Source organism: Xiphophorus couchianus, chromosome 18 (genome assembly GCF_001444195.1).
Source record: "Xiphophorus couchianus chromosome 18, X_couchianus-1.0, whole genome shotgun sequence".
Lineage (NCBI taxonomy): Eukaryota > Metazoa > Chordata > Actinopteri > Cyprinodontiformes > Poeciliidae > Xiphophorus > Xiphophorus couchianus.
The window spans coordinates 8,505,996-8,524,345 of record NC_040245.1 but is presented as its reverse complement, the minus strand read 5'-3'; the positions used below and the strand labels follow the sequence as shown (position 1 = coordinate 8,524,345).

Here is an 18,350-nt window from a genome sequence, read left to right as displayed (position 1 = left end):
CTCTGGATCAGTCTTTAAAAAGCCTGCTCTCCTCCATTCATTACCTGAATTAATTCCACCTGTTTGAACTTTTTGCCTCTTTAACAAACACCTGTCCACACACAATAAAATCAGACTCCAACCTTTCCAACATGGACAAAGCCAAAGAGCTGCCTAAGGACACCATGGACAAAATTACAGACCAGCACAATTATTAGAAAATGGTGGAACGTTAGTGATCAAGAGAATCTACACCTGGTCATTGATCTGCAGAGAAAAAAGTTACCATCGTGCTTCGGGTGTATTTTCTGCAAAGGGGATGGGTGACTGCACCATTTTGAAGAGAGGATGGACCATGTATAACCCTTAGGAGAGAGTTGAAAGATTGGTATGGAGGAGTGGACCAGAATCTCTACTGCAATTCACTTAACACTAGCATTACCAGGGTTTTCGACCTCCCCCCTGAGGTCCCGAAAGAGGGTCAAAAGACCCTGAGTCCAAACTGACGACTCTGATGGCTCAAATTAGCATCCCTTCTTCAATTGTAAATGTGGCCATTGACCGTCAGGCCAGAAGGTAGGAGTGTGAATAGTCCATGTTGGGGATGGGTGTGATCTATGATGGAGGCAGCTCTACAGTAGACTCTCCTGTAGGTAGTGCTCTTCAGTTTAGTTTTGAAGCATACATGAAGTGTTTTTGGAGAGATGAGACCTTTTGCAGCTGATCCATGATGTTGTGCTGCATTATCCAGGTCATTTTGCCAAATGTACATAGAGTTTGCAAAACATACAATCTGTTTCAAGAAATATGCAAAGGTTTTTCTAAAAGAAATTAGTAATGTTCTTCTTTTAATTAAAGCTAAGTGGGTTTAAAATGACAGTTTAGAAATAAACTAACCAAATTAATTGTGTTGATCCACCTCAAAAAAATCATGCAAAAAGTGTAAGCAAAAGAGATCTGGGAGACTTTGCACATGCAAATTTGCATGCAGCCTTTTGTGCTGTGGAGGATAAATAGGTGACTGCTTCACCTATTTAGTTCACAAGAAACAAAATGCAGAAGAGGCTCACTGCTCAGAAGGCACTGGAACTGATTCAGAGCAGTGCCAGCCCTTGTGATTCAGATGGAGAAGACATAGACCTTCAACCGGATTCGGACTCTGAGCTGTCTTCAGGTTAGATTTCTCAACCTACCTATTTTATTTTCCTGACTATTTTTTATTTAGAACCAAACAAAAGTTAATTTGAAATTGCTTATCTTGCAGATCAGGAGACTCTCCCTCTACCAAAAAAGAGAGCTCGTTTGGGGAGTGAGCCATTAGAGACCGCGAAAGATGGCACAGTGTGGCGTGAAGAACAAGTGGGGACACATATCCATTTCACTCCAATAGAACCGTACGCCACAGATGGAGAGCCAAGCGCTAAGGCCAGACGAAGTATCCGGAGTCGCCTTCAGAGCTTCCTCTGTTTTATCACTCTTGACATGCTTCGTAGCATTCAAGAATGGACTACTCAACATGCACGTCACACGGAGCAGCTGGATTGGTTCATGGATCTCCCGGAACTAATGGCATTTATTTCAGCCATTATCTTGCGGGGGGTGACCAAGGTTCCATCACTATGTGACAGCTGGTCAGCAAACCTGGCAAACCCAAGGATCATTGCAACTATGGGCCGAAACCGCTTCCAAGACATCATGCGACACCTACACTTTGATGACATGCTTACACGCAGTGAGCGAGCGGAGACCGATAAGTTTGCTGCAATCTCCGATGATTGGGGATCGTTTGTCACTACCTGCATCGCATCCTACAACCCTGGTCGACACATCACTATTGATGAACAGCTTTTTCCATCAAAGACTCGCTGCTGTTTTCTGCAATACACTGCAACAAAACCGGACAAGTTTGGCATCAAGTTTTGGGTGGCTTGCGACTTGAAATCAAAGTACATCTGTAATGTCTTCCCATATCTTGGCAAGGACCCCAGTCGTCCCAGCGGGGAGAGACTGTCCGAGACTGTAGTGATGAGGCTGATGGAACCGTTCATGGACAAGGGCAGAACTGTAACCACGGACAATTTCTTTACATCACCGTCACTTGCACAACGACTGCTTAGCCGGAAAACCACTATCCTCGGCACAGTCAACAAGAGACGCCAGGAAATTCCTCAATCCGCTAGACAGATGGATCGCACTGAATTCACCACTCAGGTGTTTTCAACCACTGGTGCCACGCTGACGGTGTATGCGCCCAAAAGGAAGAAGGCCGTTTACGTTCTCAGAAGCATGCACAGCGTGGTTGAGACTGAGGATGCCACCAAAAGGAAGCCAAACACGGTCACACAATACAACAAAACAAAGTGCGGTGTGGATGTGATGGACCAAATGGTGCGGGAGTACAGCGTGCGTGCAGGAACACGGAGATGGCCAGTTGCGGTGTTCTACAGCATGATTGACATGGCAGCACTGAATGCACATGTGTTTCATCAGGCATGCATTGGGGTGCAGGAGAGACGGGTGGACTTCCTGGTTGAGCTTGCAAAAGAGTTGGGTAACTCTCATGTAAGTGAGAAGAAGGCACACAAGGAGAAACTGCTTCGGCAACAACCTTCCACACCCAGCCCAGGCAAAAGGGCGAAGTGTCAGGTCAACCATCGATGCAGGAACAATTGTGCAACTGTGAGATGCGTTGACTGCTACAAATACACATGTGGCAAATGCACCAGGGTCATACCCTGGCAGTGCCAGGTATGTTCTGACAGTGCAGACAGACTGCTGAGTGAGTGCTGAAATGCCAGTCACACAAGGACATGCCACTCACACACACACACGCAGCCCCCCACTGTGCCTAGTGTAAATATGTGTGGAATTGTTTTATTTCTTGCATTTTTTGTATCGTTTTTAATGACAAAAATAAAAAGCATTTAAACAAATAACAGTTGTTCTTTTGTATATTTCTCATGCTGGAATTTCAGTCCTCTTGACTTAGACACAAATACTTCTGGTCATTGCTCACAGCTGTACCTGGCTGTAAAATTTCTAATTCTCCATTTAAAATATTATAATTAATTCATTGTGCTTTGGTGCGCCAGTAATGGCCTTATTTATAGAACAAAAGCGCCTGTTCAAACCTGCTTATAGGATGTTAGCTAAAATCCTTCAGGTCAGTCGACCCGTCTCTGGGCTCCAAAGGTAGAAATGTCAAATGACCCTTCTCTGGTAATGCTAGTTAAATGGATTTACAGTGTTTGAAAAAGAAGCATTCAGACAAATATAGTACATACATTTTCACCTGCACATAATAACTTCAACCACACAGATGGCAGGAAGTGAGCTAGTTAGTCATGTCCAAAGTTTGTAGTTGTCATGTGATGCTGTTTGCTCTGTTGACTGCTGACCCTCGCAAATCCTCTTGGCGTAACATCACAGTGACCTGCCGACGCCCCCCATTGCTACAGTGTGTCTGTGCTGGGAAGCAGTGGGCGTGAAGAAGAGGAGTTCTCCACATATTTTTACACTATATCATCATAATCCTGCTCCACACTCTCAGCAACTCTCCCTTTCTGCTCTTACTCTTCCTCCTCAGCAAGCCCAGACGTGTGTGTGGGATGTGACGAGCTCGTTCAGGATAGTCCTGGTGAAAGGCAGCAAGGTGAATGCCGAAGAGAGCGCAAAGGTAAACTCTCCATGAAACACTTAGTGTTTCACAGATGTTACTTCCATCAAGAACCTGCAAACACAGCTGCACTATCTCATTCACAGTTATTAATACAGCCATCCAAAATTATTCAAACCCCTTCAATACTTCCACATTTGGGCACATTACCACACATTTCTATGCAGTTTATTGGGTTTTTATTTAAGATGTATTATAGAAAATTGATTATTTTGAGCTTTACATAATGTTATATTGTTTTCCCCCTCATCAAAACATACCTGGTGTGTCATCTTGATTCTTTCATTAATGTTTGAGAAAGCTTTTAATTTTCTGTGGCAGCCATTTGGCAGTGCCTTAAAGCTTGCTTTCACTGAGTGCCACCTATTTCCACAAGCTCTGCCTTGGAGTAGTAGTCTCCAAGCCAAGCTTCCGCCTCAAAGACTAGAAAAAAGACTATTTGCTTATACCACTATCTGTTAATATGTTTTACTCAAAATTTCTCAAGTGGCATAGTTTTAGCTTCACTTGGTTCAGATTCAGTAAATGAATCCCATGTTATTGCATTTTAGGTAGTAAAATGTTTGTTTTCTTACCAAGAAAAATATTTGTGTATTTGCATTTGTTAAAGTATTTCTAATATTGTATAAAAAAAGACTTAAGTATTTAAGTGAAAAATCTATGTTAATTTCGCCCCCCAGATTAATTGTCAGAATAATCGACTGCTAATATGATCACTAGTTGCAGGTCTTCTTGATTGTGCTATAAAATCGCACTATGTACCTGCACTTTAAAAGCTTTCTGAATGAAATCCTGCACCGTCCTTGACTGAAAATAACCAGAGTCTCTTTTTCTGGAGAATAGAAGTCTCTTTAAATACAAGAGCAGTAGTGAGAAGCAGAACAACAATGATAAATGGTTGACATAATATTTTAAATAAAACTATAACAAGTTTGGGATGCATTTATGCTCGATTTTATTTTGGGGTATCAAAGTAAAGTGAACATCATTTTCTTTCCATTTTCCATTTCTGCACAACTTGAAAACTTTGCAAAGCGCTGGTGAATTATGTAAAAACAGAATAATCAGCAGCACCGAATGATGGCATGTCTGCACATATTCACAGGTCCAGGTGAGGGCGGGCCTCTTTCACGGCACAGAACTGCTGTGCAAGCCGGCCGTGAGCAGTGAGACCAGTGGGCGCTCGGAGCACACCTGGAGGGACAACGCTCTGGAGTTTGATATCTCCATCTCTGATTTACCACGCATGACCCGGCTATGCTTCGCTATCTACGCCGTCATGGATAAGGTCAAGAAGCAGAAGTCCACCAAGAATCCTCACATAAACAAATACCAGACCATCCGAAAGGCAGGGAAAGTGGTGAGTGCATCTGAAAGAGGATCCAGAACCCTTTCTTACTTCTCTAGTTTCTACCAGTTCTGTATTGTTTCTTCGATTAATGAATAACTGTTTGATCCAGCACTACCCCATAGCTTGGGTCAACACAATGGTGTTTGACTACAAAGGGCAGCTGAAGACTGGAGACATTATCCTGCACTGCTGGTCTTCTTTTCCTGGTACACTCATTTACATCAACTGTGTTTTTGATCATTAAGTTGAGATTTATTGAGCTTCAAGTGGAGCATCTGCATTCTAACCAGGAATTTGTTTGGCCCAGATGAACTTGAAGAGATGCTGAACCCAATAGGAACCATTCAGACCAACCCATACACTGAGAACGCCACAGCGCTGCACATCCACTTTCCAGAGTACTCTCCATATCCTATCGTCTTTCCCCCTTTCGACAAGGTTAGTCCTGTTATTTGGTTCAATCATGGTGCGTTTTGGAACATACATCCCTATAAGCTCAAAATGTAAGAATTTTAACAACACTGCAAAACCCAAAGTCTTACCAAGTATTGTTTCACTAGTTTTTAGAGCAAATATCTTGGTGCACACAAAACTAACTTACAAGTAACTTTTCAGCAAGATATATGAGCTTGTTTTTAGTACGGTAAATAATTTCTTAATATTCAGCATGTTATTGTGTGAGTGAATGACTGAATGTACTGTAAAGCACTTTTGGGGCCTATGGACTTGATAAAGCACTATAAAAGTACAAGCCATTTCCCATTTTACCATTTAATGTTGATGGAAAAGTACCAGTTCCACTGGCAGATTTTCACTTTTAACATGAGAAAAATACATCATAAGTGGAACTGGTACTTTCTTTTATCAGTATTAAGAAATGGTTGACTTAAAACAAGCTCCAATATCTTGTTTTAAGTCAAAAGTTACTTGTGAGTTAGTTTTCTCTTATTTAAAATGTACTGAGATATTTGCACTAGAACCTATACTTGATGAGATTTTTGTGTTTTTGCAGTGAAATTACTCAAGCTTTTATGGCTGCCATTGATTTTCCACTCAGACTGTTACATTGAACATCAATAACTCGGCAGGTCTGGGGTGGCCTTCTTCAAAGATGTGACTTCAGCAGTCATTGTGGTGGCTGAGTGCTTTTCAGAACGCTACCTAGTGATTATGATGAAGTGGTGGCTATTAGCATGAGAAGATCGGGACGTGCTCCACTTGCCTAATGCGCACTTGCTGGAAGTGCTGCATCAGAGGATGCTTTTTCATTCAGCAACTCACTTTTCTTTCAGATCCTGGAAAAAGCTGCACAGATTGCCAGAGCCAGTGACTCCATGTCCATAGTGAGTAACTGCCTAATGAGAGATTATTGTGTGAGCTCACATTCATTAATTCAGAACACATACCAGTTTGAATTAAAGTGAAATTACATGCTGAGAAATTTCTCACACTCTCTCTCCTTCACACAGACACAGCTCAAGTTGAACCTTTCAAACAGGCACGCATACCCGGTTTCCTTGGAAACCCATTGTTATCACTTGGCAGGGTGTTTAGTAAAACATCTTCACCCCCCAAACCATCCACCCTCCATTAAAACTAGGGAGACTAATCAGATTACTTGTTGGTCTTCCTGTTTTTATGCCCCTCAACTAGAAACCCACTGCTGGGTGTGTCACCACAGGTTACGTAATCAGTGTTACACACAGAGGACATGTCTGCACAAAACCATTCAGTTTTATGTGTGTGAAACTGTGGACTTTCATTTGTTTCAATTTGAATGCATCTCCTCATTATTTATGCAATATAACGACCACATTCACATAAAATCTCCTTGAACTAAATCTATTAGGTTTAGTTTTCTTTTGAGAAATTATAATTAGTCCTGTAATCATAACGTCACACATGCTTTGTTACACTGCTGCCCTCTTGTGGTTCTTTACAATAACTCTTTCTAATTTGCTTTTAATATCCATACCTCGCTTTTAATTGTCCACCAGTAAGTCAGTCAGCCTTTTCCTTAGTTGTACTTTTTTAATAAAAAGAAAAATAATGCACAAATCCACACATATGTACCAGACAAGCATTAATTTTAACAATAGGAACACAATTTTTAACCCTAGCTGTCAATAGTTGGAAATAACTGATGACAAACCATCTTGTCGTACCTTTATTCTTTCTAATTTTAAACTTTCTCCAGCTTCTCAACTTGACTTCTTCTCTCATGGTGCCCTCAGGGTCGCGGTGGTAAGAAGTTCCACATAGAACTGAAGGAGATTATGGAGCGGGACCCGCTTTCTCAGCTGTGTGAAAACGAGAAGGATTTAATTTGGACACTACGCCACGACTGCCGTGAAAATTTCCCCCAGTCTCTACCAAAGCTGTTGCTCTCCGTTAAGTGGAGCAAACACGAGGACATGGCCCAGGTTAGCCACAGTATCTGTTGTTAAAAACCTTAACGTAAGGGTCCAGTTTGGAGGCGTGTAACCAGATCTCGCTGCATTAAAAATCACAATATTTTTTGTTGAGGTTTCTTTTATCTTGCAAGCAAAAAGCATTTGCGGTCAGCATGACTTCACCCGATAAAGTTGTAATATAAGATGCTTAAACTACTCTTAAATCATTTATTTGGCAGCATTTTAGGTCTCCAGTAGGAAGAATAAATGGGAGCAGAGTAAAATAAAGGAGATGAACAATATGTGAAAGTTGTTCAGGTGCTAAAGATGCAGAAATAATCCAACCAATTAAAAGCTGGACAGCAAGATGTAATTTGAGCTACATCACAATCACAGCCAAGGCTGTCAGTAGCAGCTAGGAAATGTTGAACTGTAGACTATGCATAGTTGACGCAATGTCGTACGGTTTGAAAAGATAAAAAGAAATCAGCAAATGAAAGATATCAGCTTGTTAAATTTGTGGTAAAATCAATAAAAATGTGGAAAGAAGACCTATGTGCAGCATAAATTTGAATCTTGAAGTTTTCTTGAACATGATGAAATCTTGTCCAATTCTGAGAGTTTTTGGTGTTGTTAGGCAATGAACTAAAATGTGTTTATGAAGCCCCGTTCAAGCAACTAAAAATTTGAACATGCTTTTCTCACCCAACCTCATCCTCCAAATTAAATTATGTTAGCCTTATTGGGTCTACACCCACTTCAGCTATGGTCTAAATGTTGTTGAGATCCTTACAGCTCTTTGTTGTAATGTGATGCAATGTGGAATGTGATTTCTTAGGTTTGGCATCATTTCACCAGTCTTAATCTACATAAAAGTACATTCTTGCATATTTTTTCATTAATCCAGGATGGACATGTTAGTCTAATTTTCAGTTTACAATTTGCTCTGACCAACAAAACAGTTTTGATGTAGAAATATGTTACTTCTCTCTTATATGATCTTCATATGTTAGCTGTTTTATTGTATTTTAAGATGCACTCTTATTATGTTATTTTAAGTAATAGTAACATTATTGCAGCTCATATTAGGAACAGAATAGCTATTAATGTTAATTACAGTTTTTAATAATAATCGATTCATCAATACATCAAACAATATGATAGGCATAAAACTTTATTTGTACTTTGTTGCTAATAAAAAGTTGTATTTACTTTTTATTTATTCTATATTTTTTAATCTGCTAAAATTATTTAAATGTGTTTTTCCATTCTTATTGTAAACTGAAGCTGATTCTGCATTTTATGTTGTTCTCTGTGTAACCAAACTTTTCCAATAAGCATGTAATTCTATCAGCTAACAGAGTACTCGGATGTTTGCCATTTTTAACATATTTGTGTGTGCTTCTCAGCTCCAGGCCCTGCTTCAGATTTGGCCTAAACTTTGTCCCAGAGATGCTCTGGAGCTTCTGGACTTCAACTATCCTGATCAGTACGTCAGAGAGTACGCTGTGGGCTGCCTGCGGGACATGAGGTAGACACATTTAGCAGTTTTTATTAATACTTGGACAAATAAAAGTCAAATCCCAATATTTATAAAAGCACAAAACACTTTTTAGCTAATGGGTATTAGGTGATGTTCCTTTTGGCCTAAATTTGTGAGGTCAATTTAAGTATCTTCATCAAATTATTGCCAGGAAACAACCACTAACCACTATGCCGCTGTTTTTGTTCCTGTTTTCTCTCTCCTTCCACCAGTGATGAGGAACTGTCTCAGTACCTCCTGCAGTTGGTGCAGGTGTTGCGTTATGAGCCTTATTATGACTGCGCACTCACCCACTTCTTGCTGGAACGTGCAGAAAGGAACCGTAAAATTGGACACTTCCTCTTCTGGCACCTTCGGTGAGTGAGTCTCTGAGCAACAAATGATATACAACAAACATAATTTTAAAAGAGTTCAATTAAACATATAGAGGATATTGATTTAATTTAATGTTTTCTTTTGGCAATGTAACCCTCCAAAAGATGTTCATGAACAGTTCCAAAGTAATTTTAATAATTATTACTGTTTCTCTGGGTGATTTGATCTAGATGATCTAGGTTGTTTGAAAGCTTTAGAATAAAAAATCTACCGACAGTAACAATGTGGATATGTCAGACATAAGAGGTAATTGAGTGCATCATTGAACTAGTTACTGAGGTTGTCACAACTCCTTCCAAGCGTGTATTTTCCCTGACAAAATTAAAATTACTTATGTGATTCTAACTTATAAAAACATTGACAAATATATTGCATTATACTTGGATATCTTGGTTACCTGAATTTTCTAAACGTTTGGAAAAATTGTTGAAAAATGTGTGACTGTAGTAATCAAATGTCTTCCTATTTGAATCCAAAATATATCAATTAAAGGGATGGTATTATAATTTAAGATGATTGCTTATTTTTGAAACATGTAAAGTCAGAACTCACACAAAAAGAAATGTGTTTCAGGTTTGACTATTAAGCTGTGGAATGGCCTTAAAGATGACTTGAAATTATCTAGATCTCTGTCATGTTTCAAAAAAATCTTTAAGTGCAAAATAAATGTTTTTGATGTCTGATGATTAGGTTTAATTTAGGATTATAAATTAATTGTAAAAATATTTCCCTGCAATGATTTGTTCTCTTCCTTAGAGGTGTGTATTTCTATGTTTACAAAATAAAGACCATTCATTCATTTAAAAATAAATAAATAAATAAAGCATTAAAAACTAATGTCATACGTCTCATTTGTTTCGTCCTTCTTCTCTGCTGCCCCCTACAGGTCAGAGATCCACATGCCAGCCGTGTCAGTCCAGTTCTCCCTCATCCTGGAGGCCTATTGTAGAGGAAGCATCCCTCATATTGAGGTTTTAAAGAAACAGGCAAGATGCATTCAGTCTGGTTTATCCCTTTCAACCTATGAGCTGTAAATCTAATTAGTTATACCTGTTAAAAAGCATATTGTCCTGCCATGGGCAGAAATATTGGTTTGTTTCTAGATTTATGTCTGTCAGACAAGTGGATATTTTCAGACTCTTGCTCTGCTATTGTTAACCCTGACAGGGCAAGATTTGTGGCTTTTATTGTCTGTGTCCTGCCCTCTAACCTTTGACCTCACTTCTTACTATTTCCTCCTTGACTATCTCACCACTTTCCTGTTGCACAAAGCAAACACAGTCTGGTTTGTAGGAATGTGGGTTTGCTGTCGGGAGCAGAAATCGTTTAGTGCTTGTGTTTGGCTGCTTGCAAACAAGCTCTAAAATATCCTTCTAGTTGTTGAACTTGTTTATTTTTTATTTCCAGGTAGAAGCCCTGACTAAGCTGAAGTCTGTCAATGAGCTAATCAAGCTGGGAACCCTTAAAAATGCTCGAAGCAAAACAAAGGAAGCCATGTTGACCAAGGAGGCCATGATAACGTGTTTGAAACAGAGCGGTTACTCGGAGGCTCTGTCAGACCTGAGCTCCCCTCTCAACCCCAGTGTGTTGCTGTCTGACATCAGGTAAGTCAGCTGCTCACATTATGATCCCTCCTCAGGGTGGAAGCAAACAGCTGCAGATAACCCTTTGTCCTCCATCCTTGTGCTTTTAGTGTGGAGAAGTGTCGCTATATGGACTCCAAGATGAAGCCTCTTTGGATTGTTTACAACAACAAGCTGCTTAATGGAGATACTTTGGGAATCATCTTCAAAAATGGAGACGGTAGGAATCTCACAATCAAGAAGCCATGAATTTAATTGTGTAATGATTTCCTGTTTTGTCACGTTACAACCAAAACTGTTTTTTTAATTATAGATCTATACAAAAAGTACCTCAGTGTGAAGAGGAGGGAGAGAAAAATCAAGGCTTTCAAAACTAATGCATAGAAATTTATTTGTATTAGCCCCGTGTTTACTTCGATACCACCACATAAATCCAGTTGCCTCCAGTTTGGTGATTAGTAAACCAATCACCAAACCATGCAGAGAGCCCATGAGTTTAATAATAATGTTTGTAAAACATGCACAGTATAATTTTTTTACTGCTGCTGCCCCTGTAAGTTGGCCCAGTGTATGAATACTTTTGCAAAGCACTACAGGGATGTAATAAAACCAGATAGTATATTTAACTTAGATAAATGGCTGATTCCATTCCAATCAGAACATTAGCTCATCTTTCATTGTCGTTTTTATTTCCTAGACTTGAGGCAAGACATGTTGACCCTACAGATACTGAGGTTGATGGATCTTCTGTGGAAGGAAGCAAATCTGGACCTCAGGTGAGTTTCTTGGTGTTTGTGTTAGGGGTACACCCATTTATTGGCCAGCCGATTTCCTTAATTTTGGGAGTTCAGAGATCGGCTGATACTTGCCGATATGAAGCCGATCTTATTCCCCAATCTTATCTACCTCAGCAAAGGTTTAAAAAACCACCACTGTCCGCTTCTGCGCTACCGTGAGAGAGCTTTCACTGAAAGACCGGCCCACCAGGCCATGTCTGCTCATTTGCAGTTAACAGTAGTCACCCTACTGTTGCCTACACAGCAGCTTTCTTGCTATATTTAGCGACATTTCTGAATTTCTGAATAATTGGTATCGGCCAAAATCAGAATCGGCAGGTCAGGCTTTTTAAAAGGTCTATAATCAGCGATCGGCCAGAAAACGTCTAGTTTGTGTTCATATATAATTCAGGAGTGCAGACTTTCTCTCGTTTTGGTCCCTGCTCTGTGTGGTGAAGAACAAGCTCTTTTGAAAGTTTAGCTGGACCACAGTTGTATTGTAGACTGTACCACAAACAAATGTCACTGTCTGCTCTGTTTTTACAGGGTATAGGAACGGGCAACCGCAGTCGGTTCCATAAAATAGGGCTTCTTTTGTTCCTTTTCATATAAAATGACTATAATATATCCTCACTTGTGATTGTCACCAGGCTTGTTCCACCCATCCTTACTCCACTTTTACCAATGTTTACACTGTGGGGCAATAAAATGCGCCCACAATCTACAAATAAAATACTTCTATAAGACCACTGCCCTGGCCATATTTTCTGGGATTATTAATGCTGCTTACTACTTCAGAAAAAATGTAAAATAATAATTTTGGAAAACAAAGATACAAAGTCTGAATAACAAACATAAAAATTAAAAGCAGGTGTTTTCTAACCATCATGGTGACCACACAATGACTACATGACTACAATCGGGGACTGCAGATCAGGGATAGTTAAAGCTGTTTATTCTAAAGGGATTTTATTGCCATTTCACAAGTCTTAGGTCTTCAACAACCCACAGTCAGACTGTGTAAAAATGGAAACACTGTTCCATGTTTCTGCCACAAGAAAAAACAACAATCAGTTCTGGTTTGAGGAGCGTAATCGGTGTGTGAAACATGCTGATCACATTAGAATGATGTCAACATTTTCTAGTTTTCAGTGAGAAACAAATTTTGCATCATTCATCCAGAAGGTTGAAGCTTTGGTATTCTCCTATCTGATTTACACTTCAGCTCAAGAGTTTTTTTACGAGTGTAAGAAAAACAGACAATGCATGTACAGTACACTATTATTATAAACTGAGGTGGGTACATGCTAGTTACATTTACTTGAGTAACTTTTTGAAACATATATACTATGTTTTGTCTGTGCTGAACTTTTTCCTTTTTCTCTTTAGTATTAATTTTTGAACTAACACTACTCTTAAGTACAATTTTTGCCTACTCTATCTCCTCTAGTTACTTCACTAAACGAAAAACAAACATATTTTCACCGGAAATGCACCAGACACCAATACTGTGACGCAGTTTGCGGCCTTCCTTTTCACATAAGCTCCATTTTTCTGTTTTCCATCTGCTGGACCATTTTTATGGAGATCCATTTAATTTAAAATTAATTCAATAAATATTGTTAATAAACAACTGATAAATGCTTAATGAAATGAATAAATATTTGTCAATTTTCTCCAATAATTTTATTTCCCAAAATCAACAGTATGAATCTAAATATGACTGAGGCTGGCTTTTTATTTTTTATTATTTTTAGTATGTTTTTCATTATAATTTAGAACTAAATATACAATTTAGAAAGGCCAAATATTGTTAAATATATACAGTAAAGACCAAAAGTTTGGACACACCTTTTAATTCAATGAGTTTCCTTTATTTTCATGACTATTGACATTGTAGATTCACACTGAAGGCATCAAAACTATAAATAACACATGTGGAAATATGCACTAAACAAAAAAATGTAAAACAACTGAAAATACCCCTTATATTCTAGTTTCTTCAAAGTAGCAACCTTTTGCTGTGATTACTGCTTTGCACACACTCTGCATTTTCTTGATGAGCTTCAAGAGGTAGTCACCTGAAATGGTTTTCACTTCATAGGTGTGTCCTGTCAGGTTAATAAGTGGGATTTATTGCCTTATAAATAGTCATGAAAATGAAGAAAACCCATTGAATTAGAAGGTGTGTCCAAACTTTTGGTCTGTACTGTATATATATCATATCAAATCTTTTTTTTCTTCTTTCCTCAGGATTGTTCCATATGGTTGCTTAGCAACGGGTGACAGAGCAGGACTCATTGAAGTGGTCTCATCAGCAGACACGATCGCCAACATCCAGTTGACCAACAGCAACGTTGCAGCAACCGCAGCGTTCAACAAGGACGCTTTGCTAAACTGGCTGAAAGAAAGGAACTCTGGGTAAGATGGAGTTGAAATGTAGCTGCTGGGAATTTAAAAGAATTTACATTTTATCATGGTTATGTGTCCTGTGTTCACAGTGATGCTCTCGACCGGGCCATCGAGGAGTTCACGTTGTCCTGTGCGGGCTACTGTGTAGCTACTTACGTCCTGGGCATTGGAGACCGCCACAGCGACAACATCATGGTCCGCAGCACAGGGCAGGTAAGACAAGCAGGAGAAACATTTTCATCACCTCGTTTCATTCCTCATGTCAGTGCCGCTCACAGTCTGCTGTGTTTTTCTGTCAGCTGTTTCACATAGACTTCGGTCACATCCTTGGCAACTTCAAGTCCAAGTTCGGAATCAAGAGGGAACGCGTACCCTTTATTCTCACACATGACTTCATCCACGTCATTCAACAGGGCAAGACGGGGAACACGGAAAAATTTGGCAGGTTTGTTCCTGTCTTCTTTTTTTTCACTTTCCGTTGTTTCTAAATCTACATCACATTGAAACAATACTACTGAATCACTTCAAGTAAAAGGTGCAAGAAACTTTTTATAATCCATCTTTCAATTTGACACACAGAGCTATTGACTGTGATTGTGATCAGTAGATCTAGATTTGCTTAAAAAATAAATCATATTCATAGATGCAATAATAAAACTTACAGGCACATTGCAATAATAACAGCTAATATAAATACTTCTTTGGTTAGGTTCATCTGCCTGAACACAAGCATCAAATACATTGCAAAGTATTCACCAATTTAAACTTTACACATTTTAGCTGCATACATCATTGTGTTACCACACCAGCTGTATTTCTGTAGATTTTAAGCTACATACAGATGGACTTGTTAACAAAGTCAGTGACTTCTGAAGGCAGTTGGTTGCTCTGAGTTTTATTTAGGGGTGTCAGAGTAAAACAGTGACTAGAAATTCATGCCACACTTTTATGTCTATAAGAAATTTGGAAAGCCATTTTGACCTACAGTATATGTTTGAGTTTGTGGTTGTAGCAAATGGTTACAAAATGTGATAAAGTTTAAAGTATATAAATACTTTTACAAAGTACAGTAGATGCCATGAGGATATCAATTCTATGTTGGTCCAGGATATGGAGTTCAGTTGGAGGTTTTTTAAACATGATTTGATGTTTTCTCAATTTAAAAATCCCCCATCTTCAAATTTTGATCATCTTCAGATATATATAGAATAGAATAGAATAGAAGTACTTTATTCATCCCAGCAGGGAAATTACTTCGCAGTTACAGCATAGAGACAAGACAAGAGACAAGACACAATAACAACGTCCGGGTGTTGAGTCTGGAGTTTGGCTGTGGCAGAGCTGATGAAGTCACAGGCCACCGCTGCATGATATGCCACCGCAATATGATAAACTAACGGAGGTTTAAATTGTATAGTACAGTAAATGTTGTAATATCTGATTATTGCTGTTATGTTTGAAGAAAACTAGTAAGTTAAAACTCAACCCTATAAAGAACTGGCTTTTGTGCTTGTGAATGGTTTTAAAAAGGCTGAGGTCATTGTTGCAGTACAGCCTTCCACCACCAGGCTGCAGCAAAGATTCGCAGCTGGAGGACATCGTGCTGTTTATGTAAATAAAGTAAGATGCAGTTTGAGGTAGAACATGACTGGCAGTAGAAGAGGTTGGTTAATTTGGTTAAGAAAATATCTCTGTTATGCCTACAGATAAAGACTGTAAAAGCTATTTATTAAATGAATTTAAAAGATAATGAGAATTGATGACAGAAAAATACAAAAAAATTGGGACTGGATTATGACTTTAGCATAGTATACTAAACTAAAGTTAGTGAAAATGCCTTTTTGTAATGCATAGTAAATTTTTTGCACATGAATGTAAATTCAAGAGCAGATTTTTAATTGTGGTGTGAGAACAAGAGCAAAACCTGAGCTCTGTTTACCTCCCTGCTTCCATTCATGCAGTATGCAACTGTGTCATGCAAAGACTTCATAAAGCAACACTGCCAATGCATTCAGGGTACCAGTTCATACTGGTTATGGGTCAAGTCAGATTTGTCTCTAGAGGTGGAATAACCCTTCAACACAGTTAGTCTTTGTTATTGTGGCCTAGATCCATACCTACATGTATATCTGTATTACAGCAGTTGATAACATAATGTGTTATTTTTATGTAATAAAATTGTTTTTAAGATAAGAGTAGAGAAAAAAAACATTTATTAGCTGTAATTACTTATAAACCAGATTATTGAGCTGGCCTTGTTGTGAGCTGCAAGAAGTTGTCATATGTCATTTTGTTTGTCTAAAGCTGCTAAATACAGTAGTGGGTGGTTGTTGCATCAGCACTTGCGGTGTCTGTGGGTACAAGTAGTCGGAACATTGTGTACAATGGCAGTTGGCACGCAGAGGAAATGATCAGCATTGATGACTGTTATTGTTTTGATTTTTGCTGCTTTGATCTTTGTCTTTAAAGTTGTTTTTTTTAATTAAAATTCAGCGGACATTGGTACCAATATGACAAATGATAGGTATGTTCAAAAACTGTACAAGCTTTGAAGGCCGTAAGTTGCATAAATCTATATAAGAACTTTTTACTGACTTAAGAGAAGAAATGGTGATTGTTTCTGCTTTCTTTGACCATTTTAGAATCACATCTTTCCTCTGCAGCAAGTTGGGGCCCCAGGAGTCAGCACTTGCTTGGTCTTAGACAAAACGGAAGCGTTTGTCTCTTATTATGAACAGTTTGTGGTATTATGTATTTAGCTCAGTCATGTTTCCACTGATAACAAAACTCAAAACAGAACTTCCAGTAAGATCACTTGGCCACCAAACCACTTTGGTCTACTTTAGCTCATGCAGACAACATCGCTGAAATGCCTTTTGCTTTCTGAGCTAAGTATGCATGAAATACAAACAAACACTGGAATCTTCTTTATTGTGTTTTTATAAAAGCAAAAACTGCACATCTATCAAATTTATCCAGCATCCACAACTTCAGTCAAGAAATTGTTTTCTAAAGCTTGAGTAACAAAGTATTATCAGAAGTCTCTTTGTTGATGTGTACTAAATTGTCTACCCCTTCACTGATGTCAAGAAGCTGCATAACATGACAAACAACTGTGCTCATATCTCTTCCTTTTGTCTTTCTAGTTTTCGTCAATATTGCGAGGACGCTTATCTTATCTTGAGGAAGAACGGCAACCTCTTCATCACGCTGTTTGCCCTCATGCTGACTGCTGGACTACCAGAGTTAACCTCTGTCAAAGACATCCAATACCTAAAGGTACCAAAGGCTGAGATGCAGCAGTACATGTGGATTTAAAACTGATCTTACTCATCAGCAAAATCAGTTTGCATGCAGTTACATACCAGACATGCTTCTGAAGAAATTTGTGTCAACAAGCAGTGGAAATGTTTACCAGTGGAAATTTTTACTCATTCTTGGTTAGATTTCGCTTTTTCCATTTACAACACTGTATATAAGAATATTGTTGGAAAGCTGAGTGGAAGGAAAACACAAGCAACAATGATGAGCACAAACTGGAGAGAATTGCAATTTTTACAATCCTAATTTTTGCAATCCTAATTAATAAATGTAAATATTTTTATTTTCTTTGATACATCCACCATCACAGGATCGGTTCGAGACCAGCCATTTCATGGCACAATGCAAATCATTGTGGTACATGTGTGGTATCTTGTAAAAGTATTAACTTTTCCACTTGTCTAACTTTTTGTACATACGCGTAAATAAAATTCCCTACAATTGCCGACTGCTCTGGATCTGCAAAGCTGGTAGAAACATTCACATAAGACTTCCAGTAGTACTTACTGGAATAAGTACTACTTTGTCAGATGTTTATTTGTAAAAAAAAAAAAAGAAAATGTATTTCAATTCAACTTGTCCACTTCTATGTTAGTGTTGCATTTAAATCGGAATAAAATACATATTAGAAAGTGTAGAAATTCGGCAGGTTTGAAGACTTTGTTTTGAGTTGAGTCACTTTTTCCTGTGACCCATTAAGAAGCCCTGAGCTGAGCTTCAATATGATGATGCACTTTGAGTTATGCAATAGCCTGAGGCTGGTTGTGACCACAGGTAATCGGTGCACCTTTAGTTGTGGCTACACTGACACAAGTTTGCAACGCTCTAGAAAGAAAACCCCAAAGAATTCATTCACCATATCTGTCAATAACCACTGGCGGCACACATCAGAGCTCCATGTTTCCGGCTCCTTGATGATATCCATCCGAATGGCTGTTGGG

General features: G+C 38.8%; 1 protein-coding gene across 1 annotated transcript in view; it reads left to right on the top strand.

The window, feature by feature from the left end:
• pik3cb (phosphatidylinositol-4,5-bisphosphate 3-kinase, catalytic subunit beta) overlaps positions 1–18,350 on the top strand; it is a 60,276-nt gene that overhangs the window by 38,482 nt on the left and 3,444 nt on the right. Inside the window, exons 8-23 of the mRNA XM_028045413.1 lie at positions 3,566–3,655; positions 4,761–5,015; positions 5,116–5,212; positions 5,314–5,444; positions 6,299–6,349; positions 7,241–7,429; positions 8,809–8,930; positions 9,155–9,298; positions 10,204–10,303; positions 10,725–10,921; positions 11,011–11,120; positions 11,598–11,676; positions 13,930–14,097; positions 14,178–14,301; positions 14,388–14,533; positions 17,235–17,367. Coding sequence (XP_027901214.1) covers positions 3,566–3,655; positions 4,761–5,015; positions 5,116–5,212; positions 5,314–5,444; positions 6,299–6,349; positions 7,241–7,429; positions 8,809–8,930; positions 9,155–9,298; positions 10,204–10,303; positions 10,725–10,921; positions 11,011–11,120; positions 11,598–11,676; positions 13,930–14,097; positions 14,178–14,301; positions 14,388–14,533; positions 17,235–17,367 — 2,136 coding nt within the window. The remainder of the gene's footprint in view (positions 1–3,565; positions 3,656–4,760; positions 5,016–5,115; positions 5,213–5,313; positions 5,445–6,298; positions 6,350–7,240; positions 7,430–8,808; positions 8,931–9,154; positions 9,299–10,203; positions 10,304–10,724; positions 10,922–11,010; positions 11,121–11,597; positions 11,677–13,929; positions 14,098–14,177; positions 14,302–14,387; positions 14,534–17,234; positions 17,368–18,350) is intronic.